The sequence below is a fragment of the Pyrenophora tritici-repentis genome, chromosome 3, assembly GCF_003171515.1.
Source record: "Pyrenophora tritici-repentis strain M4 chromosome 3, whole genome shotgun sequence".
Classification (NCBI taxonomy): Eukaryota; Fungi; Ascomycota; class Dothideomycetes; order Pleosporales; family Pleosporaceae; genus Pyrenophora; species Pyrenophora tritici-repentis.
In genome coordinates, this window is record NC_089392.1 from 2,566,823 (window position 1) to 2,593,809 (window position 26,987).

The 26,987-nt window shown below is 49.9% G+C and overlaps 11 protein-coding genes across 11 annotated transcripts; 6 read left to right on the plus strand and 5 right to left on the minus strand.

Moving 5' to 3' along the window:
* Positions 1–674: 674 nt before the first annotated feature.
* Positions 675–929, minus strand: PtrM4_083450 (uncharacterized protein; the record flags this gene model as incomplete). Its single annotated transcript, XM_001940342.2, has 1 exon — positions 675–929. One exon carries the CDS (start codon positions 927–929, stop codon positions 675–677), a length of 255 nt encoding a protein of 84 aa, XP_001940377.2.
* A 1,302-nt stretch (positions 930–2,231) lies between these two features.
* PtrM4_083460 (FTA4 domain containing protein) lies at positions 2,232–3,061 on the plus strand (the record flags this gene model as incomplete). The annotated part of the gene is made up of 2 exons (XM_001940341.2): positions 2,232–2,412; positions 2,466–3,061. 2 exons carry the CDS (start codon positions 2,232–2,234, stop codon positions 3,059–3,061), a joined length of 777 nt encoding a protein of 258 aa, XP_001940376.1.
* A 735-nt stretch (positions 3,062–3,796) lies between these two features.
* Positions 3,797–5,540, plus strand: PtrM4_083470 (putative cytochrome P450; the record flags this gene model as incomplete). The annotated part of the gene is made up of 3 exons (XM_001940340.2): positions 3,797–3,990; positions 4,036–4,776; positions 4,832–5,540. The coding sequence occupies 3 exons, from the start codon at positions 3,797–3,799 to the stop codon at positions 5,538–5,540; spliced, it is 1,644 nt and encodes a 547-aa protein (XP_001940375.1).
* Positions 5,541–5,825: 285 nt separating this feature from the next.
* PtrM4_083480 (CypX, Cytochrome P450) lies at positions 5,826–7,562 on the plus strand (the record flags this gene model as incomplete). The annotated part of the gene is made up of 5 exons (XM_001940339.1): positions 5,826–6,036; positions 6,088–6,947; positions 7,006–7,113; positions 7,173–7,339; positions 7,394–7,562. 5 exons carry the CDS (start codon positions 5,826–5,828, stop codon positions 7,560–7,562), a joined length of 1,515 nt encoding a protein of 504 aa, XP_001940374.1.
* A 246-nt stretch (positions 7,563–7,808) lies between these two features.
* On the minus strand, positions 7,809–8,095 carry PtrM4_083490 (uncharacterized protein; the record flags this gene model as incomplete). Its single annotated transcript, XM_066106581.1, has 2 exons — positions 7,809–7,812; positions 7,911–8,095. 2 exons carry the CDS (start codon positions 8,093–8,095, stop codon positions 7,809–7,811), a joined length of 189 nt encoding a protein of 62 aa, XP_065963519.1.
* Positions 8,096–9,198: 1,103 nt separating this feature from the next.
* Positions 9,199–12,251, plus strand: PtrM4_083500 (NACHT multi-domain protein; the record flags this gene model as incomplete). The annotated part of the gene is made up of 3 exons (XM_066106582.1): positions 9,199–9,317; positions 9,421–10,572; positions 10,757–12,251. The coding sequence occupies 3 exons, from the start codon at positions 9,199–9,201 to the stop codon at positions 12,249–12,251; spliced, it is 2,766 nt and encodes a 921-aa protein (XP_065963520.1).
* Positions 12,252–13,032: 781 nt separating this feature from the next.
* On the minus strand, positions 13,033–14,451 carry PtrM4_083510 (Esterase-lipase; the record flags this gene model as incomplete). The annotated part of the gene is made up of 3 exons (XM_001940337.2): positions 13,033–13,983; positions 14,030–14,330; positions 14,402–14,451. 3 exons carry the CDS (start codon positions 14,449–14,451, stop codon positions 13,033–13,035), a joined length of 1,302 nt encoding a protein of 433 aa, XP_001940372.2.
* Positions 14,452–15,168: 717 nt separating this feature from the next.
* PtrM4_083520 (RNA exonuclease 3) lies at positions 15,169–17,145 on the plus strand (the record flags this gene model as incomplete). Its single annotated transcript, XM_001940336.1, has 1 exon — positions 15,169–17,145. The coding sequence occupies one exon, from the start codon at positions 15,169–15,171 to the stop codon at positions 17,143–17,145; it is 1,977 nt and encodes a 658-aa protein (XP_001940371.1).
* Positions 17,146–17,631: 486 nt separating this feature from the next.
* Positions 17,632–18,105, minus strand: PtrM4_083530 (Pcc1 multi-domain protein; the record flags this gene model as incomplete). The annotated part of the gene is made up of 2 exons (XM_066106583.1): positions 17,632–17,986; positions 18,059–18,105. 2 exons carry the CDS (start codon positions 18,103–18,105, stop codon positions 17,632–17,634), a joined length of 402 nt encoding a protein of 133 aa, XP_065963521.1.
* A 537-nt stretch (positions 18,106–18,642) lies between these two features.
* PtrM4_083540 (uncharacterized protein) lies at positions 18,643–19,084 on the plus strand (the record flags this gene model as incomplete). The annotated part of the gene is made up of 2 exons (XM_001940334.2): positions 18,643–18,863; positions 18,940–19,084. The coding sequence occupies 2 exons, from the start codon at positions 18,643–18,645 to the stop codon at positions 19,082–19,084; spliced, it is 366 nt and encodes a 121-aa protein (XP_001940369.2).
* A 5,277-nt stretch (positions 19,085–24,361) lies between these two features.
* Positions 24,362–25,744, minus strand: PtrM4_083550 (CHAD domain containing protein; the record flags this gene model as incomplete). Its single annotated transcript, XM_001940332.2, has 2 exons — positions 24,362–25,316; positions 25,377–25,744. 2 exons carry the CDS (start codon positions 25,742–25,744, stop codon positions 24,362–24,364), a joined length of 1,323 nt encoding a protein of 440 aa, XP_001940367.1.
* Between the last annotated feature and the right edge of the window lie 1,243 nt (positions 25,745–26,987).

Below are 26,987 nucleotides of genomic sequence, written 5' to 3' on the forward strand. Positions count from 1 at the left end.
GCATGCGATGATGAGGTTCGTCTCGGCGGCTTCGAGCGCGCGCGCGATCTTGGTTCGCTTCTCGACTTTCTCCATGAGTTCGTCGTAGTCGCGATTGATCCAGATATCCTTGATGCCACCCGGGAAAACATCATAAAGCGCATCCAGAGCGGCGACGGTGAGCCACTTCTTAGGAATGCTCTGGACAAGAATCGTGGTCGCGGAAGCTCGAATGCGATGATCAGGCCTTGTAAGTACAGTCTGCCTTAGGCGCACAAACTGCCTAAGGGCTAGATAAAAGTTGAAGCACACCCAGACAATAACGCATACGGCCAAGATTAAGTGCGCCCATAGGCGATTGTGCTTTTCTGGAACGCCTACATTAGGCCATGCAAAGGAATCCAAGCCCGATATCTCGGGCTCGTCGCCTATTCGGTTTATGGGCAGAAGGATGGGCAATATGACGAGTGCCATGGGTACGAAGATGCGGAGCAGGAGCTGCAGGTATTGGAGAAAGAGATAGCCATCGACGCCAGCGATGCGAACAAGCTCCGAGTCACTAATGGTGAATACATTCTTGAATGATTCGATTGCGGTTACGGGAGCCGAGATGCGCTTGGCTACTGGTACAAAGGCCGTCTTGTAGTAGCTGTATTTTGTTAGTGCATGTTGGTCATTGTGAGTGTTGTCGCATACTAGATTTTGTGGAACAGGCTTTGTCGCGTTACTGCCTTGTCATTTTGATCGGCATGACGAGGTTTTGTCTTGTGTAGCTTCCAGTTGCCACTGAGGATTAAGAAAAAGGCGATCTGCACACCGAAAATAACAGCTGCAGTCGACAGCGAAGCTGCGAAGTTTTCTATGCTCTGGTTCTGGTTTTCAAGAGCCGCTCCTGCGCCACCCTTGACCGGCGACGTCGAAGACGGGTCAGCAGAAGTGGTGGTAACCATGGTGTCGGCCGCAGAGGGTTGTGGTGTTGCAGGGCGCGCAGATTGTGGAGACGCGAATTAACCCCTGTCGTTATATGCCGGTGGCCATGAACGAATTCGGCGAGGCAAGCAGCCGCTACTGTGTGCAGTTGCAATGGGAGAGCAAAAGTATGTGTAGGGTGAGTACCTAGTATCGTGGAGAGAAAATGAGAGTGAATTAGGAAAGCGAACGAGGGTCCGAGGGAGTTATCAGAAGGCGTTATTGATTCATACACGACCGGGGTATTCGGCGCGTTTCAAGCCTTTGCATTCCCTGATGCGCGCTTGGACAAAGCCTTGGCGGCGTCACTGGCTTTCATGGCTGTCCATGGTCTCGCTAGCCGCCCGCCGTTTGAGCCAAACGATAAGTGTCCTTGGTGAGGATGCGAAACGGCTAGTTCTACTCCAACAAAGACCCTTTGGTCGTTTGATACTCTACAAAGACATCTGCATTGTTTGCGCTCGGCATAACAACGAATCTCCAGATACCACAGTCGCGACAGACCCGCCTTTGTGGGTACAGGAGCATGACAGATAGTGGGCACAGGAGTGCATCTGATCTGAGCCTCGCCCCGGCCATATGACGTTAGGCTGTATCCGCTGTACCAAGAACATCACTCCGTATTTACGCCGCAATGCACGTGCCGATAGGGTGGGGGCTCTGGGGACTACGTGGCGCAGAGTGGCGCAGGAGTCGTTGGAAAGAGCAATGAGGTTAAGATTGCCAAACAATGACAAGGAAAATTTTAGCAGTGATCGGGCGATATGCAATCATGTTGATGAAGATCATGTGCAGAACTTGCGGTGAGTTATGAAGAGTGACATTCACAGGACACTATATTACCAACTTTTCCACTGCATTCCATACATGCCAGACAGACGGCCGAATTGAAGATGAATGAAGGCGTTCGCGGAAAAATAACCCCGTCATGCCAGTAGTTAGATAGTGCTTGCGGCTTCAATCTCCGCCTTCACTAACGCTACATGTGCAGTGCGTTGTCAGAAACCAGGTTGGAGACTGGGCAGATGCAACCTTCCCAATCAGGCAAGTTGTAATAGCTGTTGATTGCGTCCCTATTCAATCGACCTCAATTCTCATTACGTCATCAAACCAGATCCTTCCTAAAGAGGCAACTTTTTGTTTCATGCGTCGAACCCGGTATGCAGGTTGGTGAATTGACCCTTGTCATCCGAACTAGGGCAAGCGCCCATCTCGACGCGTCCCCGCAATCCGATCAACATATTCCCAAATTCTAATTCAACGAACCGCCCAACAATCGTATAATGGATCGACGCGTACCGGCAGCAGCATCCAAGCAGGCCACGGTCGTTGAGCAAAAGCAGCTTTTCTTACAGACACGCAAACATATCCTATCGCGTGGAATTCCGCCCTCAGAACGACTGCGCACGCTTGCACAAGATGGCGGTATCGAGCTTAGTGTCATGAAGGGAGTTTTGGAAAAAGGTAGAAGACGAAGACATGTTTGGATGCCATTTCATGCTGATATGGCTTTCCAGTAAATCGCGACTTGAAACAACACTCGCGCAAAGTATACAGCCGCCAGATGATAGAGCACGTCGTCGAGCAGATCGACACTCTTTACTGGGAGTCGGGCGCACAACACATCGACGACGAAGACACACATGCCACATCCGATACACATGAAGACGATGCGAACGCGCTGTATCAGGGCGACGACCTCACACTCGATGAGAATATTGCGAAACTGCCTGCTACATGGCATGGCCGTGATGCGAACAGCGATATAACACGAGACGAATACCTCTCCTCCCTGTCCCGTCTCCAAGAACTCTCCGCACATCGACAAACGCTGCAGAACCGGCTTGACTCGTATCGCACCCTACTATCGCTCCTTGAACCGTATCGCGCGCCGAAGGAGAATATACAGCCAAATTTGGTATGGAAGGATGCGCCGCTTGCGCCAGAGTTGGCAAAGACGCGGACGTTGGCTATACGTGTTGCAGCGAGGGTAGAGGAGCGATTCGGTGATGTACAGGTTCCAGCGACTGCGGAGGATGAGGAGGACGTTGACATGGAAGACCTCGGGAATCGCGGGCGAAACAAAGTAGATGCAGTCCTGGCGAGCTGGTAGTTGTTTTCGCTTTCCCCAGCGTGATTCGGTTATGGCGTTTGGATAAAGATACCCTTGTTGCAATTATCATGGACATCCCAGAAAGCCTTCTTCGGCCCTCCACCATCTGCGGGACTGTTACATATCTCGTGTCCTCCATCAAGCTCCCAATATCATGATGGGACTTCTTTCCGCCGACCTCAACCCTCAACCCCACCGGAACTAGTTTCCTGTAGCCGAAGGGGGCCAGGTCAGGAATGTGAGGAATCTTATGAGCAGTCAGTAAACCACCTGATTGAATTTGTAAATAGAGAACAACTTGCATACAGCTGCAGGGTCGCGGGTAGAAAGTTGGATTGGGACATGGTAGAGTCGTGTACTTCCATGGTACAGCTGACCAAGCTGAGGTGCAAATCACTCTGTCGCTATCTGGAGCATCAATGGTATAACACACGGTCACAGCTACCGGATTGTTTACAGATAACTTAGAAAAACGCATGCTTCCTTGCGGGGCATGAAGACGCAACTTAATGTTCAGGATGGTCTGGCGCATGAATATCCATCAAAAGCTAATCATCATGGCTCGACATCATCGAAGGACATGTGTCTGTAGTCATCGTGATAGGCAGGGGATATCGGGAGTGGCGGCGGCGGCGAGGTACGACCGAGACCCGCCGCTAGTCAGCTCGACGGTCCACTAACGTGAGACGTAACACATCTACTTCAACTCAATCAATCCTTCATCGAACGAGCAAAATGTTTCTTCTTATAGTGTTCTTATTGATCATCATCCCCATTTGCACATACAATGTATCCAAGGCGCGCTTCGATCGAGGCTCGCAAAGCACCGCGTTGCAACGGCCACCAACGGTTCCCTATCTAGTTCCCGGGGTCTTTCACGCTTTCAGCCTAGCATTTGACGGACCGCAGAAGTACTTTGCGACTTTGATGTATGTAGCTTAACCCCTCTCCTGGAACATACTGACGATTGGAAGTAAGGAACATGGCAAATTTGCACCTTTTGCTGTCAAGGCAGGATTACGATCATTCGTCGTTCTCCGGGATCCTGAACACGTGAAGAAGATCATCGATGCATCCAAGCAACAAGGGTCAGATGTCTCCGACAGTCGCATTCATGAAGTCACTTTTGGTTCATCCAAAGCGGTTACAAATCTGCTTGCCGGTAGTACGCCAAGTGATGGAAAAAAGGAAAAGACCAGACAAGTGCGCACGGCATTGACGCAAAAGTACCTAACCGGCACATCGCTGGCTAACAAGACTAATACCTATGTCAACACACTTTCGCGTAATATGAATGACAAAATGTTCCAAGTCGGGAGCTGGACTCAGATCGAGGACGTTTGGTCCTTCTTCCAACAAGTCCTCACCAGATGCTCTGTAGAAACATTCTTTGGATCGGCAATATTCAAACAATACCCTAAGCTCATCAAGGATTACTGGCTATTCGAAGATGCGGTCGAAGGCTTTGTACCAGGCATGCCACTTCTCCTCGTATCAGGCTCATACAAAGAGCCTCGCGATCGCTTGTGTCAGAACATCGAGAAATGGCTGAAACTAAATCACAGCGGTACTGAGTTTGCAAAGGTTGGGGAGGAAGATCCGGATGTGGATGAACACAAGGGTTCGAAGTTTATCCAAGAAAGCGATGATCTTCTTGCCAAGACCGCACTGCCCCTAGAGGCTCGGACAGCAGAGATGCTGGACATCATACACTGGTATACATGGGCAGTTACATAAGCTGAGCGCAGGATAACTAACACTTGTTTATAGCTCCAACGCGAACTTCATTCCTTCCACAATTTGGACACTGATCGAAATTTTACGCAAACCTCATTTAGCCGAACACCTCACTAGTATCATCACCGAATACCGCTCACCAAAACTAGGCACGTACGATGTAACTGGTATCGCAACTCTGCCTCTGATGAAATCACTGAAAGAGGAGATTAGCCGTCTACGTGTGGCACAGTACATGGCCTACACCAACGATTCCAGCGATATCGTCTTGGATAAGCGTTCGGTCCTTCCCAAAGGTTGTACAGCGATAGCGTTTTCGCAAGACTTTGCGCTCAATGCGGAGTTGTGGGCTAGTGCGCGACCCCGCGTTGTTGAGAAATCCTTGGAGGAGTTCTGGGCTGAGCGCTTTCTGATACCAGAATATCAGAATACAAAAGTATCAAGTAAGCAGCGAAAGAGCAAGGATGGCATCGAAACAGGGCAGTTCAGTATGGAGGGGCTAGAGCAGTTGGCACCAGCTTTTGGAAATGCGCATGCTATTGGATTGGGCAGGGAATACACTGAGGCCATGCAGACTGCGACTTTGGCCGTCTTGTTGAGCGAGTTTGAGTTTGAACTTTGCGACCCGGATGCGACGGACGCAGCAATGCCGCAACTGCGTGAGGTCGCTTTCGGAACCGTGCGACCACAGGAAGGTGTAACTGCGCGCATACGAAAACGGAAAGCTGGTGGGAAGGTTTGATGTCCTTCAATATTGTAGGTCAAAGTTGGTTCCAATGGTGGCGCATGGCAACCATGCACCTGCATCTCGTAAGCACATGTCATTAGTTGGTACAACTGAGTATGGGTGGGATGACAATTTAGACGCCGTATTCAGCCACAATCTACGCTGCAGTGTACATTCTTGTATGTAAGACATTTTCTGTGGCATCATTACCCCACTTTGTGTGGCTTTGTGTAATGTTCCTCGCTCGCCCCCGGAACTCTCACAACAACAGACACAATCACCTACTAAACATTAACAATTATGCTATCAGTTATTGCAATAGTGAGTGCCTTTGCTGGTACCTTCGTTTCATATTGGATCTACAAAGCTATCTACAACCTTTGTTTCCACCCTTTGGCCAAGTTCCCCGGTCCCCGTTGGGCTGCTGCATCTTACCTTGCCGAATTCTACTACGATGTCGTACAAGGTGGACAGTACTTCAAGAAGATTATTGAAATGCACGAGAAATATGGTAAGCCTCATATCCGCAGCTGTCCACCTCACATCGCCTAACAAGGCACAGGTCCGCTCGTCAGGATAAACCCCCACGAGCTCTCCTTCAACGACCCCTTCTTCTACGACAAAGTCTTCTCCAGCAGCGCCCAAAAACGCGACAAAGACCGGTACCAAACCACCCAGGGCGGCCTCCCCTCGACTGCAATCACGACAATCGACCACGACCTGCACCGCCAACGCCGCGGCTACGTCTCGCACCTCTTCTCGAAAAAAGCTATATCCTCACTCGAACCCGTAATCCAAAGTAAAGTCGACCTCCTCGTTTCAAAGTTAAAACAAGCCCACGCCAAACAAGAGATCCTGGCCGCCGCCTTCGTCTTCGGCGCCCTTACCACCGACGTCGTGTCGCACTTTTCCTACGGCGAGTCTTTCAATGAGCTGTCTAAACCGGGTTTTCCGTGTGAACTTGTGATCGTCATGAGGGGTTTGCTGTTATCGTACCACTGGCGTCGGTTTTTCCCCGCGATAGATGGCGTGTTGAAAAGACTACCCTCGCGGTTTCTCACATGGCTGAATCCCAATCTCATCGCTTACCTGCAGTTTGACTCTCGTATTACACAATTATCCAAAGACGCGCTAGAAAAGAATAGTAAAGCGCCGGTGCCGGAGAAACCGAGGACGCTGTTCGACGCCCTTACTAACCCTGACATCCCGGTCCATGAGCGCACATTGGAACGAATGAAGAATGAAAGCGCGGTTGTGCTGTTAGCGGGGCTAGATACTACGGCAAGATTTTTGACGGTTATGACGGCTTATCTTGTTGAGTTTCCGGATGTGTTGGCGAACTTGAAGGAGGAAATGAGGGGGCTGGTGGAGAAGGGGGTGGAGAGGCCGAGTTGGAGTCAGTTGGAGGGGCTGCCTTATCTGGTAAACTCCGTTTTGCTTCCGTTTTGATATGTGGCATTGTAGCTGATATGATACACAGACGGCGTTTATCAACGAGTCACTTCGGTACCGCTGTTACCTTACCGGACGTTTCGCACGCGTCCCTTTACAGCCACTAGCGTATAAAGAATGGGTTATTCCCCCTCAGGTACGTCTTCCTCGCTCACTCTCCTCCCTCATCGTAGTCATGCATTGACATTTTGCCAGACGAGCGTAACTGCAATGCCGTACCTCCTGAACAGCCACCCGGACGTCTTCCCCGATCCAGACACCTTCCGCCCCGAGCGCTGGATCGAAGCCAGCGCCAGAGGCGAACATCTAGAGAGGTACCTAGTGACGTTTACAAAGGGAAGTAGGATTTGTCTGGGTATCAAGTAAGTTTTCTACCCGACACCTTTCAGCGATTCAAGTACTAAATACATGTGTAGCCTTGCGTATGCGGAGTTGTATCTTACGGTTGCGGCACTGGTGAGAAACTTTGAGCTAGAGCTTGTAGGGTGCTCGATCAAGGATGTTGTGTCGTATAGGGACTTTGGGCTGGGATTTAATAAGGAGTATGATTTTGGTGTGGATTTTAGGGTTAAGAGGGTGTTGTAGGTGGGGATGGGATGGACGTGGAGCCTCGCAGTAGCAGAGGGTAATGATTCTGATGTGTGTAATATGGGAGGTGGATTCAAGTGTAGATTGGTATTTGAATGGACGAGCAAGAATTGTATTGCAACGACTAGCCCTGAATAACTCATACACAGGCCTTCAGCTTGCATCACCTGTTTTCCACTTTGCATCCATCACTCTTACTTCTTTTCATTTAATTCATACCTCCCGATTTTCTGGATCCTACCTCTATCTCTTCGTAAGCCTTGTCATTTCCGTCAATTCAGCTTCTTGGAGTACTTACTGGCGTGTCTGCTCCATCTACCAACTGAGATCCAGTCAGATCCTCACAACTTAACCGCTGTGCCTTCTTCCAACTCGATTGTGTCCACTTTGGGCGGTGCGTTGAAGGGTGGCGCCGGATTAGCGAGGAGGCGATTAAGCTGCGGCGGTGCAGCGAGGGTACGCGCGACGAGCAGAAGTATCGTAAGGAAGAGCATTGTAGCTGAAAGACTTTTGTGAGAGCAGTGCGCCATTTTGTCGCTTATCTGCCTGATACGGTGATCTTCGGCTGCTTGGAGCTTCTCGTATCGCTTGTATGTAGAAGAACAACCGCTGAGCTTGCTGAACTTTCACACTGCGCTGCAAGATCTCGGGAGCACTGCGCTTATGACCACAACCCTTCGGATCTATGATGCCTAGACCAAATCAACCCATTTTTTCTAGCGGCATACGAGCTTGGTAAGTGTTGGATACATGGGTGTACACGGGTAAGCGGCGTTGTGGTACGGATGATTGCAGAGAGTCAAGGGTATTTGCGTATGGATCTTTGTGTTGTACACAGTAGAAACACGGCCATGGAATTTTCGGGGATGGATTTGAGTAACGGGGCGTGTGTTACGCTCACTGGATGACGCAAGATATTCGTTAAGCGCTTGTAACGCGTGCGACTGTATGTGTCGGTTGTGTTGATGCACTTGCGAGGATGCGGGCTAGTGAGGAGATATCCTTCCAGGCCAGATTTTAGCGGGCTTTGACTGCGGGATGGTTGCAGCGTAGGCATGTATGTTGTTGCCTAGATGTGTATGGGGAACAGTGTCAAGTGTAGTGAATGGTAGTAGTCGTCGCATGGTCGGATATTTCTCGGTATATCAGAGATTACCTAGAACACTGCAGGGCTGCGGGGATGTCACTGCGAAGTACCTTCAAACCAATGGTGCTATTACTTGGTGACTATATCTATTTTTGTGTCGTTTCTGTAAGAGCCTCGCCTTCTGCTGTAGTCGTTCCTTCAGGATGGTGATGTCGTCATTAGGGGTGAGCCTGATCACGTGATAGTTCAAGGACACATGCCAAAAAGAAGACCTCCGTCGATCTCTCTGAATTGTTTATGTCAGAATAGATGCTTGTCATGACTGAAGGGGCACATTAGCGGGATGTGGGCGGCCATCCAAGGCAGAAGGGGCTATGCGCAGATCGTACTAGCCCATCCCAGCTCAGGCGCCCAACCTTGAACACTTACTTCTACAAGCTGGTGCAATTATCGATGATAAAACCTCCTCATAATTTTGACCGTTCAATTGTAGACAAGATTTGCATCGCTCTTCCACTACCTTCACCACTCAGCAGCGCCTTCGCGATGCGTCTTCTGCAGTTGAAGGCCGATGACAGCCTCAGCCTTGTCGAATTCATGGACAGAGATCCCGAGACTTATGCCATTCTCTCATATACCTGGGGCCCGAATAACGAGGAAATCACGTATCAGGACTTGCTCAGCGGCACAGGAGGCAGAAAAATGCTACGTCTATCTCTCTGATGTGTCATGCGGAGCAGACAGCGTGGCTTTATTCCCATAAAACAGATGGTTCACCCGAGTATGGACGCTTCAAGAGCTTCTTGCACCAAACAGCGTGGAACTCTTTTCGCTAGAAGGAAACATTCTCGGAGACAAGCATACAAGAGCGCAAGAGATATCTGAGGTTATAGACATAGCAATTGAAGCTATCAGAGGAGAGCCTATGTCTCAATACAGCGTTGGAGAAAGAATGACATGGGCCAAAAGAAGAACGACTACGCGCAAGGAAGATGCGGTATACTCTCTGCTAGGAATCTTCGATATCCAAATGCCTCTCTTATACGGCGAAGGCGAAGAGAAAACTCGTAGACGACTACACAAAGAAATAAGAGAATTTTCAACAGATACTTCAATGGATACCAAAGACCTTGCTAGAGAGGTACAGATTAGCAAAATACACCGGTGGCTGTCACCACCGGATCCATCAGTCAGCTACCAGAAGGCTCTCAGACAACGGCAGCATGGCACAGGCCTCTGGTTTCTATGTGGAGAACAGTACAAGATCTGGAAGACAAGCGCTGCATCATTATTGTGGCTGTATGGCATTCCAGGCTGCGGCAAGACTATCCTTGGTTCGACTACTCTACAGGATCTTCTCCAATATTGTGATCATCATACAGGCAACATCGTGGCGTACTTTTACTTCGACTTCAGCGATGTGCAGAAGCAGAACGAGGAGTGGATGCTGCGCTCGTTGTTCTGTCAACTCTTACGTCACACTGAGGGCTCATCTCCCAAAGTTGAGGATTTCTATACCTCACACGGAAACGGGGCCACACAGCCTTCGCTTGATGCACTCCTAGATATGTTGCGAGCGACGATAGAGCAATTACCACAAGTCTATGTCGTGCTTGATGCATTGGATGAGTGTAGCCAACGGGATGATTTGATGGAGATCATCGAGACTGTAACTAGATGGGACCTTCAGAACATGCATCTCATTATAACGAGTCGGCGGGAGCGAGACATCGAAAGTTCACTAGATGGGCTTGTCGATACACATAATGCCATCTGCCTCCAGAGCGACGAGGTGGACAAAGATATACACCAGTACGTTCGGCAGCGCCTCTCTGATGACAAAGGCTTGAGTAAATGGGCAAGAGACGTCACACTCCAGCAAGAGATCGAGACTGCCATATTGAAGGGTTCCAAGGGAATGTTTGTCTCTCTAAACCCCAAGAATCTTCCAAGATTGATGATAGTGCTAGGTTTCGACGGGCTGTGTGCCAGCTTGACACCCTAGGAAAATGCCGTAACCGAGCAAAGCTACGGACAGCGCTCGCGACAATATCGTCAACACTAGACAAGACATATGAGCGTATATTAGCTAACATCTCTGAAGAAGATACCGGATACGCCATTCGCATTCTGCAATAGGTGGCGTTTTCCGAAGACCACTATCGTTGGACGAACTCGCAGAAGTGATCGCCATCGATGTAGCACGCAAACCGGCATTTGATAGCGACGAAATACTAGAAGACCCTCAAGAGGTTTTCAATATCTGCTCTAGTCTTGTGACTATCTCAACAGAAACTACGCACTATCGAGGTACCCTAGAAGGACCATATACTAGCTCAACAAGGCAAGTGGTTATACTTGCGCACTACTCCGTCAAGGAATACCTCGTATCTGACAGGATTCGGCGATGTCAGACAGCACATTATGACATACAAGCAATAGAATGCCATAACAGGATAGCTGTAGCCTACCTAAGCTACCTTGAACAGTTCCAGGATCCTAGAATCATGGATCAAGATGTTCTAAGTCAGTACCCACTAGCAAGCTACTCCGCGGAATACTGGGCAAACCACATCAACAGATCCGAACATCCCTCGGCATCGACTAGCTCAGCCGCACTACGACTACTGTCAAAAGACAACATTGCTTACTTGATTTGGAATCGCATATGTGATGGATTCAGTCACTTTTCTACGCCAGGCCACAAAGGAGATTTAAAAGATCCCATATATCATGCTTCTAGCTTGGGTCGTGAAGAGATAGTGAAGTTGCTACTCGAGCGAGACACTGACATCAACGGAGGACATCAAGACCTTGGGGGCGCTCTTGTTGCAGCTTGCGAAATAAGTCACGAGGCAATAGTGACTTTGTTGCTCAATCGAGGGGCTGACCCCAATAGCAATTCAGATGGCTATACTGCTCTTAAAAGGGCTGTGGATTCCTGCCACAAAGCAATAGTAAAGCTGTTGATCAACCAAGGCGCTAGTGTGAATGATTTGGACGGAAACAGTTCTGCTCTTGTGCGCGCTGTGACATTGAACGAGAGAGGGATATCAGAATTATTACTTGATGGGGGCGCTGCCTTGAATGATGGGTATGGAGATAGTCGAGCTCTTGAGGAAGCCACAAGCTGGGGCGATAAAGAGATGGTGAATCTATTACTCAGTCGAGGTGCTTCTGTGGGAAACACGAACGGAAAAAGTTACTCTCTCGAAGAGGCTACAATGATGGATAGAAGGGAGATTGTAACGTTATTGCTCGATCGGGGTGCTTCTGTGAACAATACGAACAGAGAAAGCAACCCTCTCAATACGGCTATATTGCTAGGCAGAAAGGAGATAGTAGCGCTATTTCTCGATCGAGGTGCTGCTACTAACTGGGATGATGGAACTAGTGCTCTTGAGATAGCACTAAAATCTCCCTGTGAGGAGATTGTAGTGCTATTACTTGATCGAGGTGCTGCAGATAACGGGCCAGATGGCTGTAGTGACGCTCTCGATGTGGCTTTGAAACGCGGAAAACAGGAGCTAGTGGATCTGTTGATAGCAAACGGGGCGAAGCTAAGACCTAACAACGACATGGATATGGATTTCAATTAACGACACGGATACAGATAGCAATGAGTGCTAGTCCAAAGATATCTCTCAATCATCACATCATAGTACAGTCTATTTGGTGTTACCGGTATCGCTCACTCACTCAATTCATATAGGTCGTAAGCATTGCATCGCTGCAGAACAAGAAGTGTGCATAGCATACTATCGAGATATTTTCGACTTCATTTTGGTAATAAAACGAATATATGTGACAGTCCTATCACAAACTGAAAGTGCGGTACCATACGCTCACATCCTATGGATTCATCAGCCTACTACTCTCCACACCATATCTTACCGAGAACCGTCGTACCAACCAAAAAGAAAAGCTAGTCGACTTTGATTGCGGTGTCGAGCTTAGGCTTTAAAGCTTTCCAAGGGAACTATATGGACGTAAGGAATCTCGAGGGCTTGTCGCCCACGTAGTTTTAAACTCCCCTTTGGCCAGAATACTCTTTTTCCATGAATTAGCCTTGAGGAAAGTAATACAGTGATACAGCGTACACATTATTGATGACAAGATGACTGAAGCATGAAAACTCATTGCTGGTATATTAATCTAAAACTCCACAAATGCCAGACCGCCACACGACACGTTCCTCCCATACGAAAGCAAAAAGGGTATTACTCGCTCAAACGTCGAACTCTCTATGATAACGCCACGCTATAAATGCAAATACGCCCGCCCACGCCAACAGAGAAGAAACGAGTAGGGGTTCTCTTCGATCACAAATTTGCTACGTCGATGTAATCATTTAAGGACTTTTGGATGCGGGCTCCCATATCAGACCTCGAAATTGTCAAGCCAGTGCTTGACCACGACCCTACCCTCATCGAACGAGCTTTTATCTGTGCGAACGATGATAGCAGCGTGGGAGTGACGGTGCTTATGAATGTACACAGGATTTTTCTTGAACCCGACACTATCGAGCGCCTCGATCATCTTGAATTGGTCGTCTGTGAGTGCTAGAGTGGGGAACTCGAGGGCCAGGCCCTGTTTTCGCTCTTGAATAGAGCTGGCGCCGGAACTAGACGCTTTCTGGACAGACTGTGCATTCGATTCGACGTCGGTACTAGCGTCACTCAGATACTCCTGTCCTTGCGCGTGGTTTGCATGCTCGACGGCCTGGATCATGAGCGGTATGCGGTAGCGGGCGTAGTCGATGCCGGATTTGCCTTGCTCGTGGAGTTGAATGCGCTGGTGGCTACGGATCGACTGAACGGCGGAATGGATGAGGAATGCCGACACGCCAATCGGGATAAAAACACTGAGAACGGCGACCATGGATGCGCGTCCCAATATCGTCCTTGTGCCCTGTGCAAATCGTTGCACAAAAGCTGGTGGTTCTTCCGGCTCCTTTGGCGATACCGGATTGTCACTGTCGACTATGACCTCCTCATAACCCGATATGTAGTTTATTTTGAAGCTGTCTAATTCCACATAAGGATCGGTCCGTGAAATAGCGGCAGTGTAGTAGGTGACGGAGCGATCGCCGCGGATATTTGCGTATAGGCTTCTGTGCTTGAACTGCGCGAGCGCTCTGATAAATATGCTCTCGGGGTCTGCGAGGACAGCTAGTAGTGGTCGACCGGTATCTTTAAATTGGTCTACACAGAAAAGTTGTCTGCCGCTGAGAGATAGTGTGCGACCGGCGAGGACGTTCCATAGGTGGCTGGGGTAGCCTTTGAGAGGTGTTCTTACGCCGAGATGCGGTGTCGCAAAGGTTGTAAAGTTCTGGAAAGATTAGGAAACGTTGGCAGATTTCCATGGATATACGTACAACGGGCTGTATCTTCTCAAATACCCCGCGGTGATAGAGCAGGCCGATCGCATAGCGTGCTATTAAACCTCCCAATGAGTATCCAACTATACTAATCTTAGTTATGTCGTGCCCACTGTCTGCCAGCTGTTCCAGTGCGTCCTCGACCTCTTCAGCGACGCGCTCGCCGCCCGTGTTTACACCATCGTATGTAAATGTTCCGGCGTTGCGCTTGGTTACGAGTACGTGGACTTTGTCTTGAGGAAATCTCTCGCTCAAAGTGTCGCTCACGTATTTCAGATGCTCTGGGACTCCCCATAGGCTGGTCGTGGTCAGCGCAGGTGTTCTTTCCTTGCTACGATATGGAGTGGCGGGACGTTCTGGGAGACGTACCCATGGACGAGGACACAAAGGTGGTCGGCTTTTTTAGCTGTAGTATTCATGTTTATATTACGCGATTTCCTGGTCTAAGGGGTGCAAAGCGCGGGTTGAATGTGATGTCCTGTGAAGATAGTGTTGGTGAAAGGCGCGAGCAGTCTCGAAAGCCAGGCGAGTGCCAATGGTGTTGAGTAAGACGGTGAAATTGATGGTTTCGGTTTAAATTGGAAATCTAGACATACAATCATCCAGGGTGGCGCAGGACTTATACGTCTCTAGCAATTGAAGGCGACGACGAGAAGTGGCTTCGCGGCGTCATGACATCGGGGTTAAGCAGCTGCATCTCCGGCGCATTCGCCGCATCTTTCGCCCGTCCTGGCCTGGACCCGAGGCTTAGCGCTGTCTCGGGACAACCCAGACCCGTTGCCGCTCGCAAGGCTGTGGCTGAGGCAAACTCACCCGTCCAGCGTCACCTTCACTGTCTGGCTAGCGTTAGCTTCGTTGGGGGGTCCACTGAGGCTATACAGTTGAGTTCTTCTTGCGGCTTAGATTGTCAACACGACACGGTTTTAGACAGCAAACGCGAACACTACTAGCGCGTGCACGCTTTCACCTGTCGCCCTTGCATTCGCACGTATTGACGCGCAGTAAGCTCTCGCATCAATTACACATACTTTATTTCATCAAATTGACAAACTCTTAACATCGACAGCTTGGTAGGTTATGCGCGCACCAATTACTTTTTCACTGTCAACAAAGAGCTCATCGGACTTGTATCAGCCATGTGGCCCTCAATACCCGCATACAGGAGCTTCGCAAGCATAGCATGTCCATCGGCAGCAACTTGTGAGCTACCCAACTGCATCTTCAGTCATGATGCGTTGAAGAAAACTACGGCACGGCGCTCCCCAGTACCAGTCACAACAACATATGATCGCGAGCAAAACGCTAAGCGCCTGAAGCTCGAAGACGATGTCAAGGAGCGTGTGGTTCAGGACGTTCCCGTGCCTGCCAAGACAAAACCGGATATCTTTGTTGATTTGACCAAGGACAAAGCAACCCCAGCAGTCAAAAATGCGACTACAGTCAAGACAGCACCTTCAAAAACACATCCCATGAATGATACACCTCCTGCGCTCCCGTCGTCTGCGACGCGGCCAATATCACCACCCCCCGCTGCAACCATGGCCAAAGCTGTTATCAATCCCGATGCTCCAGTCGCTCTATTGCCACGCAAACTAAACAAAGAGCCGGCAAACTTCACTAAGAGAGTCACTCTCCTCAAAGCGTTACATGGTTATATGAAACCGCAAAACGACAAGCTGCTCAAGGCAGTCAAGCCTGAGATAAGAGCTCTGCACTTGTCTGCAAACCAACTCAATAAGCTGGCAGTCGACGAGGAAGAGAAAATAGCTACATCAAACCCTTCAGTATATGAGAATATTCTGAAGCAGCGGCTAATGAAACTCAAGACCATGACACCAGAAGTATGGGTCAAGGAAAGGCGGGAGGCTATGGCTAAGCAGAGTGGAGAGCCAGCAAAGAAGCCACCGCCCAAGAAAGTTCATACAGGACTGACACCGAAAGAAGAAGTCACGTTCCTCTCTGTCCTCAAGTGCCCACAGGAGGGTCTGGATGCGCATGGTTATGTTACGAAACTGCCTGCAGACGCTGATTTGACCGAGACACATTCAGCACTCGAGTTAGCTGATTGCTGGGAACAATGTGACCGCTGCAGCACTCGCTTCCAAGTATTTCCGGAACGAAGGGAAGAAGACGGTATGTTTACAACAGGAGGAGAATGCAAATATCATTGGGGCAAACGCATCTTTCCTAAGAAGTCAAGAGGTGCTCCCGCAGAACCAACCCGCTTGACTTGCTGTAGCGCCGAAGTGGGTTCACCCGGCTGCACTACCCACGACACTCATGTCTATAGCGTCAAAAACTCCAAACGACTTTCCCTCATCATGCCGTTCATCGAGACGCCAGAAAATGAAAAGGTTCCTGAGAAATCGGCTGTTTGCTTCGACTGTGAGATGGGTTATACCACCAATGGCCTAGAGATGCTTCGTCTGACGGCCATATCATGGCCACAGCACAAGCCACTCGTGGATGTTCTGGTTCGTCCTCTGGGTCATTTGTTAGACGTCAACACCCGTTTCTCTGGTATTACCATGGATCAATTCGTCAACGCCAAGCCCTACGACCCGGAAAATCCCAAGCCTATCCGCAAAGACCTCCGCATCGTTGAGTCACCGTATGTAGCACGCGATCTCTTCCTTTCCCACGTCTCTCCCCAGACACCGGTCGTAGGTCACGCCCTGGAAAACGACCTCAACACTATCCGCCTCATCCATCCCAACATCATCGACACCGTTCTTCTGTTTCCAACACGCCAAGGCCTGCCTTTTCGCCATGGTCTGCGCAAGCTCGCAAAAGACTACCTTGAAGAAGATATTCAGCAGGGCGGGGCCGCCGGACACGACAGTTTTGAGGATGCTCGAACCACAGGCGAATTAGTTAGGTTCAAGGTCAAAGAGAAGTGGCAGCTTATGAAGGCGGAAGGATGGGAGATAAGGGATGATGGTGTACATCCGCCTATACCCGCCGAGGCTCCGCCAAAGCATGCTCCGTCTGCTCCGTCCATGGTACCAGAGGCCAAGATGGCGGTCCTTGAAGGGGCTCCAGCAGTCAAAAGGAAGATTGAGGAGGATGGAACTCTTAATAAGCTTCCGGCTAAGAAGCTGGAGGAAGAGTGATTTTGCTGAGCATGGGGACGAAATGTATATTATGGAGACATGGGAGGCATTGGACAGGGAGCGACCCGCGTGCGAAAATGGTATGAAGGGGAGGTTGATGCAGGAAGCTTGATAGGGGAAGCATGTGCCTTTCTGAACCTAGCAATTCTGGGTAAAAGACTACAGGTAGATGTAGCATGGCATGTGCTATGCACTATGCGATCATGTGACACCGACATAGCTTCGAATGCCTCCCCATGGAACTCAGAAGCTGAGTTTTGAGTAAAGATACACCTCAAAAATCGTGTCTCCTCAGGATGGCCAACCCTTTTCCTTCCCCCATCGCCCTCTGGCTCAAATTCTTCTCACCCCTGCGCCCGCTCCTCCATTCGCTGCCTGATCCTCTTCATCCGCCTCATGCCCACACAACCCATCTTCCAGATGCCGTGACAGCATCTCCCTACGCGAGATCAAAAAGAAATAACCCTATCTCTCCCCCTTCCCTCTTCACCCCACCTTCAACCCCTGCACCCCATCCAGCCCCTCTCTCGTCGCCTCATAAACAACATCCGTATCCAAATCCTTCATCACGCCGATAACAACGCCGATGCTTTCTATGAAGCCGTTTACAGCGACACGTAGCATGCGGTTTGTGGTGGCAGCGTAGTTTACTTTGAGGACTGATGTTTCGGCGTCGGAGTTGGTGCTGTTGGGATTTGAGGGTGCGGGGTCCGATGTGGAATTGGAGGGGGTGGTGAGGGAAAAGGAGCGCCAGACGAGGGGTGAGAGTTCTGCGTCAACGGAGAGGGCGCGGAGGGCGGTGCTGGCGAGGTGTGTGCTGGGGAAGGGGATGTGGAGGGTTCTGTGGGAGGGGGGGGTTAGTTGGTTGGTGTAGGAGATGGGATGGGAGAGTGATGGGGAACGGGGAACGTACAGAGTGCAGGGAAATTCGGTTGCGTTCCAGTCTGGTTGGCTTGCCATGATGATCTTGTTTCGGTGGTATATGCGACTGTGACTCTAGATGAGGTTTTCCGCGCTTGACTTCGAGAGGGATTGGAGAGTGGTAGTATTGTGTTGTGACTTTGTGGTGTTTGCTGGAGCTTGTACCGAGCAGTTGGCCGTGAAGTTTGAAAACGTAAGCGTAGTTTGCTGCAATTAATTGTAGGGATCAATACTACTTACAGTTCGCTATCGATTGCGATGAGGCTCAAATCGCAAAATGTGGGGGAGGGGTAAGATCACGTCTTGATGCAGTAAGGCGCAGAAGCTATGACGATCTAAACCCATGTCAGGTACATTTCAACAGCGTCATACATCATCATATGCTAGCTTCACGGTACAAGCGCGTCATGTCTATCTTGCCATGGCATACCTCGGCCATTTCCTTTTCTTCCCTGTTATCATCCTCAATCTCAATCTCATAAAAGCACCAACCTAATCAATTCCATCTCGATTGACTCACAACATCCAACACCTCAACAACACTCCACGAAGCCACCAAGCATGTTCCGCACCACCATGATCAGGTCCACACGGACCCTGCGTCTCAGCGTCCCCTCAGCACGTCCTTTCTCGCTCTCAACATCACGAAACGTCGAGCAGTACCCGAACGATCTAAGCACAAACTCCAAGACCAAAACGGACAAATACGACAGCGATAGCCCGCATGCGGTACAAGATAAGGTCAAACAGGGCGATACGCACAACGTGCAAGAAAGCAATGCGAAGGCAGGTATAGAGTAAGCGGTCCCAGGTCTTTCCTCCAAGGGAAAGACATCATGGTTCCACGAGGCAAGAACAGCTAACTCAACGTAGTAGCGCGCGCAAGGAGGGGTCAGGTGGCCATGCGACTGAGGGCAAAGACTCAGCGGGTGGAAAAGAGACGGCGAAGAAAGAGTTCCCTGAAGCTCCGGATCCAGCGATTGGTATGCAGGATGAGAGGGGTGGACGGGGTGCTTAGGCTGGTGGCCGAAGATGGTGTAACTTCCAAGGTTGAAAATGAATGTTGTTATGCAGGGGCCAATGAGTTTGCACGTGTTATGTTAACTTCGCACTAACAACTATACGGGAATTCATCTTCAATATGCCAAGAAGTATTGTATCATGCAACCAATGGGGGTATCACAAAAACCAAAAAAATCAGAGCCGTTACGATCCTTGACCGGTTTCCATGCGTTAAGCAGGTTACTCACAGCTTGTATCAATCTTCCTCACGTTCCCTCGCGCCTGTACATGGTAAGTTATACGTTCCTAAAATTCTGACAGGACGCTTTATTCTTACTTTTTGTGGCAAAAGCACGAGCAGTTGCTAGATCCTCCAGAATAACACATGTATACAGCGACCATGTCTGTGAATGCTCAGTGTGGAAAAGAAAGTTGCTCCCTGACGTTAGTCTGCATGATGGTTGTGCGTGTGTCGGTAAGAGCCCATCTGCTTCTAGGTAAAATATTAACTCTCCAGTTTCTTATCAGGCAGACTTTGGAAGAAGCGTATACTTACGAAGGTGGGTTTGTTTAGATTGACGTCGAACGTACATCTTGTAGACCAGCCATATTGTCGACGGGCAAGACACGAGCAGTGCGATGATGGCGATGATGCTCTGGGTGTCGAGAGCCATTTTTCTTTCTTTCAGGGGCGTATTTTCTCGTCGTTTGCTTGCGTTTGGTGGGTAATGTAGGCAATATTTATGATTCTTTTTTCGGTTTGAGGTTTACGATGATAATGCTATAGGAAATGTATATGTCGTTAGACTAGGCTGTTTCCACGCATGGCAGTATGTTGTGCTACCAGAGAGTTACACCATCGTGGATGTCCTGTTTCCGTCCTCAGAAGAACGGGCTGACCCTGGTCACCATAACCCGTTGGTCGGACCCGTGGCTAACAACATGCATATGCCTACTCTCCAGACTCCGCAACAATCAATCGATTGACATGATTGATTCCTATATAGGTTAAAGAATTACTTCATTAGGCAGCCTTTAACCTAGATAGGAATCAATCATGCCGATCCGATTGATTGTTGCGGAGTCTGCTACTCTCACTCTGCTCGTAGAAAGATGGGCGCACAGACCACCTGCGAGTGTCTGATTTGTATCCCGTATTTTACCCTTTGACTACCAGGGTGTTGTGCCTGTGCAGCTATACCTTGACGAATCCCAGAGCAATCACACTTATACGTTAAATAACCAAAGGTGGTGACGAGCAAACCTTCACACGCCTGCCACGAAAACACGATAATACGGTAAACAGATTCTCAGTGTTTTCATAAGGTCCCTGTTACCGATGCACCGCTGCAGAAGACTTATGGTATGGCACGCCGGAGTAGGGGTGCAATGAGGCAACAGCAGGAAACGGACGCATTGATCCTTGTCACTGTCCACGTTCGGTCTTGACATTCGCATGTGCAACTTTTAAGATGCGCCTACGACCGTCTCGACTACAACGACCAAATGCGGTTTTCTCAGTAGTAGTAGACAAGGTGATGCGGCTTGCCGAACAATTAGTTACCTCTCCTAACACCACGTCTGCACTGTACCACCGCAGGCGTTACACATGATACATCAATGTAAGCAGAGCCATTCCTAACCGGGTAGTAATCTGAAATTCCGTGCCCCCATCCGAGCTGTCACGAATCTCGAAGTTGAGAATATTCGTGTACCGACGTGCTGGCTACGACCGCTCCTTGGGCAACAAAGGCTGACAGCCCGATATGTCCTATAATACAAGTAGTACTATAATCGCCTCACTGATTTCTTCCCAGGTAGAATAGCATAGCCTCGTGCCTGCGGATACCACAAATGTCACATGATCAGACTAGTACGGATCCGGGCCACAACGGTGACCTACCCTACATGTGTTGTTCTGCAGGGTATCTCGTTCGTTCAAACTTTATGAATACATACATCGAATGCCTATATCTTGCACCAGAATTCCCTGTATATCACTCTCATTTTCACCCTTACCCGACGGTATGTAATCTACTGGCTATCGGTTTGCCGCTTCCTTCGTGAGCACAAACCCAGGCTTTACACTGCTGGTGACACAACAGGTTAGAATGCCAAGGAGAACAGACGAGGACTAGTTAGAATGAAAATCGTGCGAAGATAACGTTCTGAGTCTCTAGATTGGTAGAGACAACCCGCTGCCCTAAGATATGCAGGCCATGGCAACTCAAGCCTTTAAGAGAAGGAGGCCACTAAAGTCATCAACCAAGGCTGCTTTGTTGGTTTTACTCAGTAAGTGACAACATCTACATGATGGTTTTCAAGAGATGAGGTATCGCCAAAGGTATAGGCAATGATGAGTGTAGGTTTATCCTTGTGACAGTGGAGAAACGCAGTTCCCAGCGAGTGTCAGATAATAATAAATTCACCTGTTACGTTGAATCGAAATCAGATGGTAGGACAGCATTTACTTTATTAAATAGAAAATTTGCGTAGAAGTTATGTAAGTGGGCATGACTCCATCTTGGACACTTGAATAAACATTGTCATATATATGTACCACAGTCCGCAACAATCAATTAAGTGGGTCCTAGAAGGTTCAGATTGGATTGATTGATTACCGCTTTAAGCCTAGTAGTTACCTATAGGAGTTTAAGCCCTACCTAGATAGGTAAGTGGGTCTAGGAGAGTGACCGGATTGAATTGATTGTTGCGGAGTCTAATATGTACATAACTAGGTATAGAGAGCAAATTGAAATACATAACAGACCCACAGAATCATGGATGCTATAATGACTCATAATATCTGTGCAACGAAAAAAAGCAAGTGTTGGGAATCGAACCTGCGGTAGATAAGGCAGCTGGTTGCTGCATGCACGAGCTTGGATTACACGGCTGACTAAGCCGTGTGGTCCGAGCTCTAGCTGCTGCCTTACTGCCGACCTCCCTCCACCTCCATAGAACAACAAGAACAATCACAATCATTTCAACTCGTTGCAACGAAGGTGATTCCGATACCTTAGCCGTATCAACAGCAAGTTTTTTTCTTACTTTTAACACACCTTTTGCTAGGCTAAGATCTAGAATCGTACAAAACTGTTGGATGTACTACCACTCCATTTTCCCGATTTCCGGGTAAATAGACCCAACTACGACTGTTCATCGTTTTTGAAGACAACAGCAGCTGTTTTTAACATTGTAGTGTCTGATTATCTAGTAACTAGATATTCATATGCGCAAAGCTTCTCAACTATAATCATAGCTATAGGATATTTAGATATACAGTTCATGAAGCGTTTGAAAGCCGCGGGGGCCAATCCTGATGGACGTATTTTGTCAGAGAGACAAAGCTACAAAATAGCTAAACCATCCCATCTTCACATTGCAATAGACGAAAACACTGGAACCAGAGCAAATTCAACCCTCAAGTACAGGTTCTCCCGTTCTACCCCTTGCAGATAACCGTTATTGGCGATCATCTAGGTATCATCCGAGTGCTACACAATCATTCAGCCAGCGTGTACATCACGCTTCCCGAATGTAAGATGTGGAAACTAAGCAGGTGGCGAAAACGCTCATATCTAGATAAAACGTTGACATGGATCGCGCAGTGGCACGGACGTTGCCAATGTTGTGGATATAACTACTGGGTCCATACTCTGGGGGAAACATGTGGGAAGAAGCACATACAACCTTTGCGGTCCAGGATGTTCCCTCGCAACATCCCTATCTCAGGGCTACACTTATCCCTCAGTACACTTGGATAGCCATTACCTTACGGTAGCCAATGTATCACGACCCAAGTCAAAACCACTCAACCGAGACCGACAATCCCATTTGTAGTGCTGGAGAACACGACTACAGTAATCTCTCACACATAAATATATCATTCGAACCCCATTCTCTCTCAACCGCCCATCATCCAAATAATTCCCTGGGCCATCCCGTCTCAACACCCATCCCCATCTCCCAACTGCCAAAATTCATCCCACAATCCCACGCAAACCACCCAACGGCCACCCAACGGTCACCAACCCGCCTAACTCGCCTAACATACCCTCCTCTCATTTCCCCGCCGCCACGTCCGCGTCCGCAACAGTGGGTCCCCACTCCCCCTCAATCGGCCCGAAACCACGTACCCAGCACATCCATCCATCAACCCAACCACTCCCATGCCCTTTCCCTCTGCGCAACATTATCCCGTCCTACATATGCAGAGCGAAAAAGCTTATTCACGCATGCCCGTTTCAGGCACGCGACAGTGATTGGATCTCATGCAAATGCGGGTCGGAGATAAAGGGCCACCGGTAGAGTTACCGCGTGTTTGGCGTTTTGGGCTTGGCGGTTCGTATGTAGTACCTTGGATTATGCGTTTGGCATAGACGGTCGCGATGGCGGAAGATACGACGGATGGGAGGCGATGCGCGGGGATGCGCGGAGAACAACAAACGTCATGCCAATGCAGACATGCAGTAAGATGATGGCAGAAACGGGGGTTTTCGGAGATACCAAGTGCATACATATTGCGTATACCGGCACGTATTCTGGCCTTTTTTTTCTTGGTCCTGGGCATGGGTCATGGGGAATGGGCAGATAGTGGTATGAAGGGTGGGGTTCGAAGGAACGATCACTAGGGGATATTTCGGTGGGTTAGTTGGGGGGATCTGCGAAAAAGGCGAAAAAAGGGCCTGTTGTGCTGTTGACTGCCGTACGTATGCCGGCGCGAGGCGGCTCTTTGAACACGATTGCCATAGCGGTGTGCAGATAATCTTCACGGCGATCGAAACAAAAAGACTGTGACGTATGTCCATATTTCTGTGTAAGATTCAGGACAATCTGGATATAATCTCGCTTATTTGGTATCAAAAAAAGTAAAAGACAAGACAACAGTAAGTCATGAGAGAGATTTGAAAAAGAAAAGCACCCCCAGAGCAAAAATGTTGCGTTGTTGTTCCAAAACTGGCCCTGCCGTGCGGATGCAAATGCATGTGTAGTACGCCGTGTGTGGGTGTTGCTGCTCCCGTTTGTTGCGCGCTCGTTGAGTTGGTATAAAATGCTGTCCCCCTTGCTTCCCGAAAAAGTCATATGCGCCTTTTGCATTTTCCAATGCTCATAGCCCCGTGTGATAGTGGTGGCGTTTGGTGGTTCCTACTGCGCCGATAAACGCCTGATTTAAAGATTTCCGTTAGATAAAAGGGTCCGAAGTCGGGTGGTGTTGTTGCCCCTAAGTTTTACTGCTCGTAATAGAAGAAAATATGTACATGGAAAGGTATCGAGCTGTTGAAAGGGACACTCAGTAGTCCATGGTCTTCTGCGGTGGGTAATCGGGGTAGTCGATGTCATCTTGTGGTTTGCCTTCTTTGAGACAGAGTCCTTCACGCCCGACTTTCTCCTGCAGGTAATGGAGTCGTTCGAGATCGTCTTTTTCAAATGAAAAGGCGCCGCTCCAGAATCCACAGTCAATATTGGTTGTCTCGTTCCGGTAGAAGACCTGAAATTCGGCCGCACGGTCTACTGGCGGGGGGCCGGGCTTCTCTCCTGACGCCTCCGAGAGTGAGTCGATTTCGCTGCGTCCAGGCATGTGATGGAATAGCTCCGAGTTGAGCGTCCAGCAGCGCAGACCAGGGCTTGGATATTTGCTGCGCATTTTGGGGTCTGCATTGGGCCGCTGCCACTCGGGTGTAGGCGAGGGTGTATTCTCTCCCTTGTTGCAGGCGTGGAGAAGGGCTACGTCAAAGGCGCGCGCGCCATCCTTTTTCAGTTTTGGTGGCGCAAGATCGTTGAGAAGTCGTTCGGCGGCGGGGCGGGTAACGGCGTATCCGAAGGAGCAGAGGGGGAATTTGGAGCGGTGCATAACTCGATTGCGCTCGGGCATGCCCAGGAGGCGGAATAGCGACTGTGTGAAGGGATGCAGATTTAGCCATGAGGGCATGGTAGGGTCCTCGTAGAGGACATGTGGCATAGCGGTGAGGTTGTAATCCTGGCGATCAGTCTTGGGGCCGTCGTCGTCGACGATATCAAAGTAGTCGCCACAATGGCCGAGGTAGAGTAGGTCCCATGCCTCCTGATCTCCCCAGTACTGGGTGCGATTGCTGGCGTAGTTTACAAAGGGATGTTGGTTGGGGGCCGGGGGAAGGAGGCGACGGGCAGCGCTTGCTGCGAGAGGTATCTGGACGCTGCGCAGGCGAATGTCAAAGTCGACGTCGTCTTCGAGAATGAGAGCCGTCTCTAGGCCAGAAGCGAGAAACCTGTCACACAAGTCAGCTACAGGTTGCCGCCAAGGGACTGGCGAGGAACGTGTTGCTTACCACCTCAGGGCGTTGTGGTGCCCTAGCCACGCTAATATAGAACCTTTGACGGCGTTGTCCTGACCGTTGATGAAGCGCTGGACGTCGCCTTCGGTCCAGGCAGGCTGTTCCGGAATGGTGATGTCGAAGTCGGTGACGTTTGCGGCTTGCAAGAGCGGCTCGCGGCGCGGCGAGCCTTCTTTGGATACGACGATAACGGCGCCGAAGCCTAAAGTTCTATTCGCGGGGATCTTTATAGGGCGCGCCTCAATCGACGACATCCACTGCAAGTATACGCGATCCGTGTCTCTATGGTGGTACCATATTCCGATGAGGACCAGGACTGTGAGTAGAAACAGCGGCATAGGCCGCTTCCTGGGAGCAAGCATGTCGGGCTAAGAAAGGGAGCCAAATGTCGAGTAAACGAGAGTGGTATTAGACATGTCTCTGCGGAGGCTGGTGGGGGAGGGCTGAGGGTTGAATATCAACTCGGGACGATATTACTAGCACGGCATGGTTTAGGCGTGTTGCACAGCGGCAGGACCGAAGCAGATCTGGCTGGGCGACGCCTATCTCTAAATGTCGCAGGAAGCGGCGAGAACAATGGAGGCCTGGCCGGGGTGTGGCACCGATATTGCTTCTTGTAACGACTGTATCAGGCTACCTTAGATTGCCGGCGCACATGCAGCCGGGATTGTCATCATTTCACGATAGGATAAGTGGAGATGCTGTTGCGTCCGCGCGGCGAGTCACTGTGTGCGTATGCTGCGATCTGTCACTCTCCGTCAGCGCTGGCGCACCACGACGCAGCTGAAACTGAAGATGCTGGCATCAGCGAGGCTTGCTATAGTCAGAATAGATCACGCTTGCATCAGCTTATTGTTTGCGCAACCAGAACCAACATTAGCTCCATGGTACCGACACCGGTACGTCGTAACATGGGATGGTACCAATTGTACCTATGTGCATACAAAAGGCTGAACGCGGCATCACGTGCCCGGCGCGGCTCACCCTGGTCAGGCCCTCCAGACAAGGCGCAGCCATGGACGACGCTAACAACATGAAGAAGAAGACGACGACGACGACGACGACGACTGCAACGACTGCGGGACGACGAAACTCGACGTCAAATTCCACGGGCATTGGCTTGTGGACCGCATTCTTCTTCTTCCTGTAGCCTCAGCATTTCTATTCTAACCACCTGCCTAACCCTCCCCGTCGCGTTCGTATTCTGTGAGACATGCTGTGCATCGCTGCGCCCTGAAACTAGTCGTGCAGCCGGCTTGCTTGTCCTCCGCGTCCTGTTGCTACCTCAGACCTTTTTTCTCCAGCCATCTCGGACGACGTTACGGTTACACAAATCAGTGCCTCGCAGAAACAAACGCTTACCGTACTTGCAACACACACGACCGCACCACATGCCCGGCCACTCGCTGCGCCCATAGTCATGGCCACGTTGGGCACGCCCTCTCCCCCGTCATCCCCCTCAAGAACCATGCGCCGCCGCGGGTGGGCAAGAAAGGTTGAGCGGTATTGCTGCACCGCCGTCACCTACTTTCCGCTGCTGTTTGTCTATGGCCTGACGTCCTGGGCCATCTGGGTCCAGGCAGGCATCGGCTTCGTGCCTTCCAA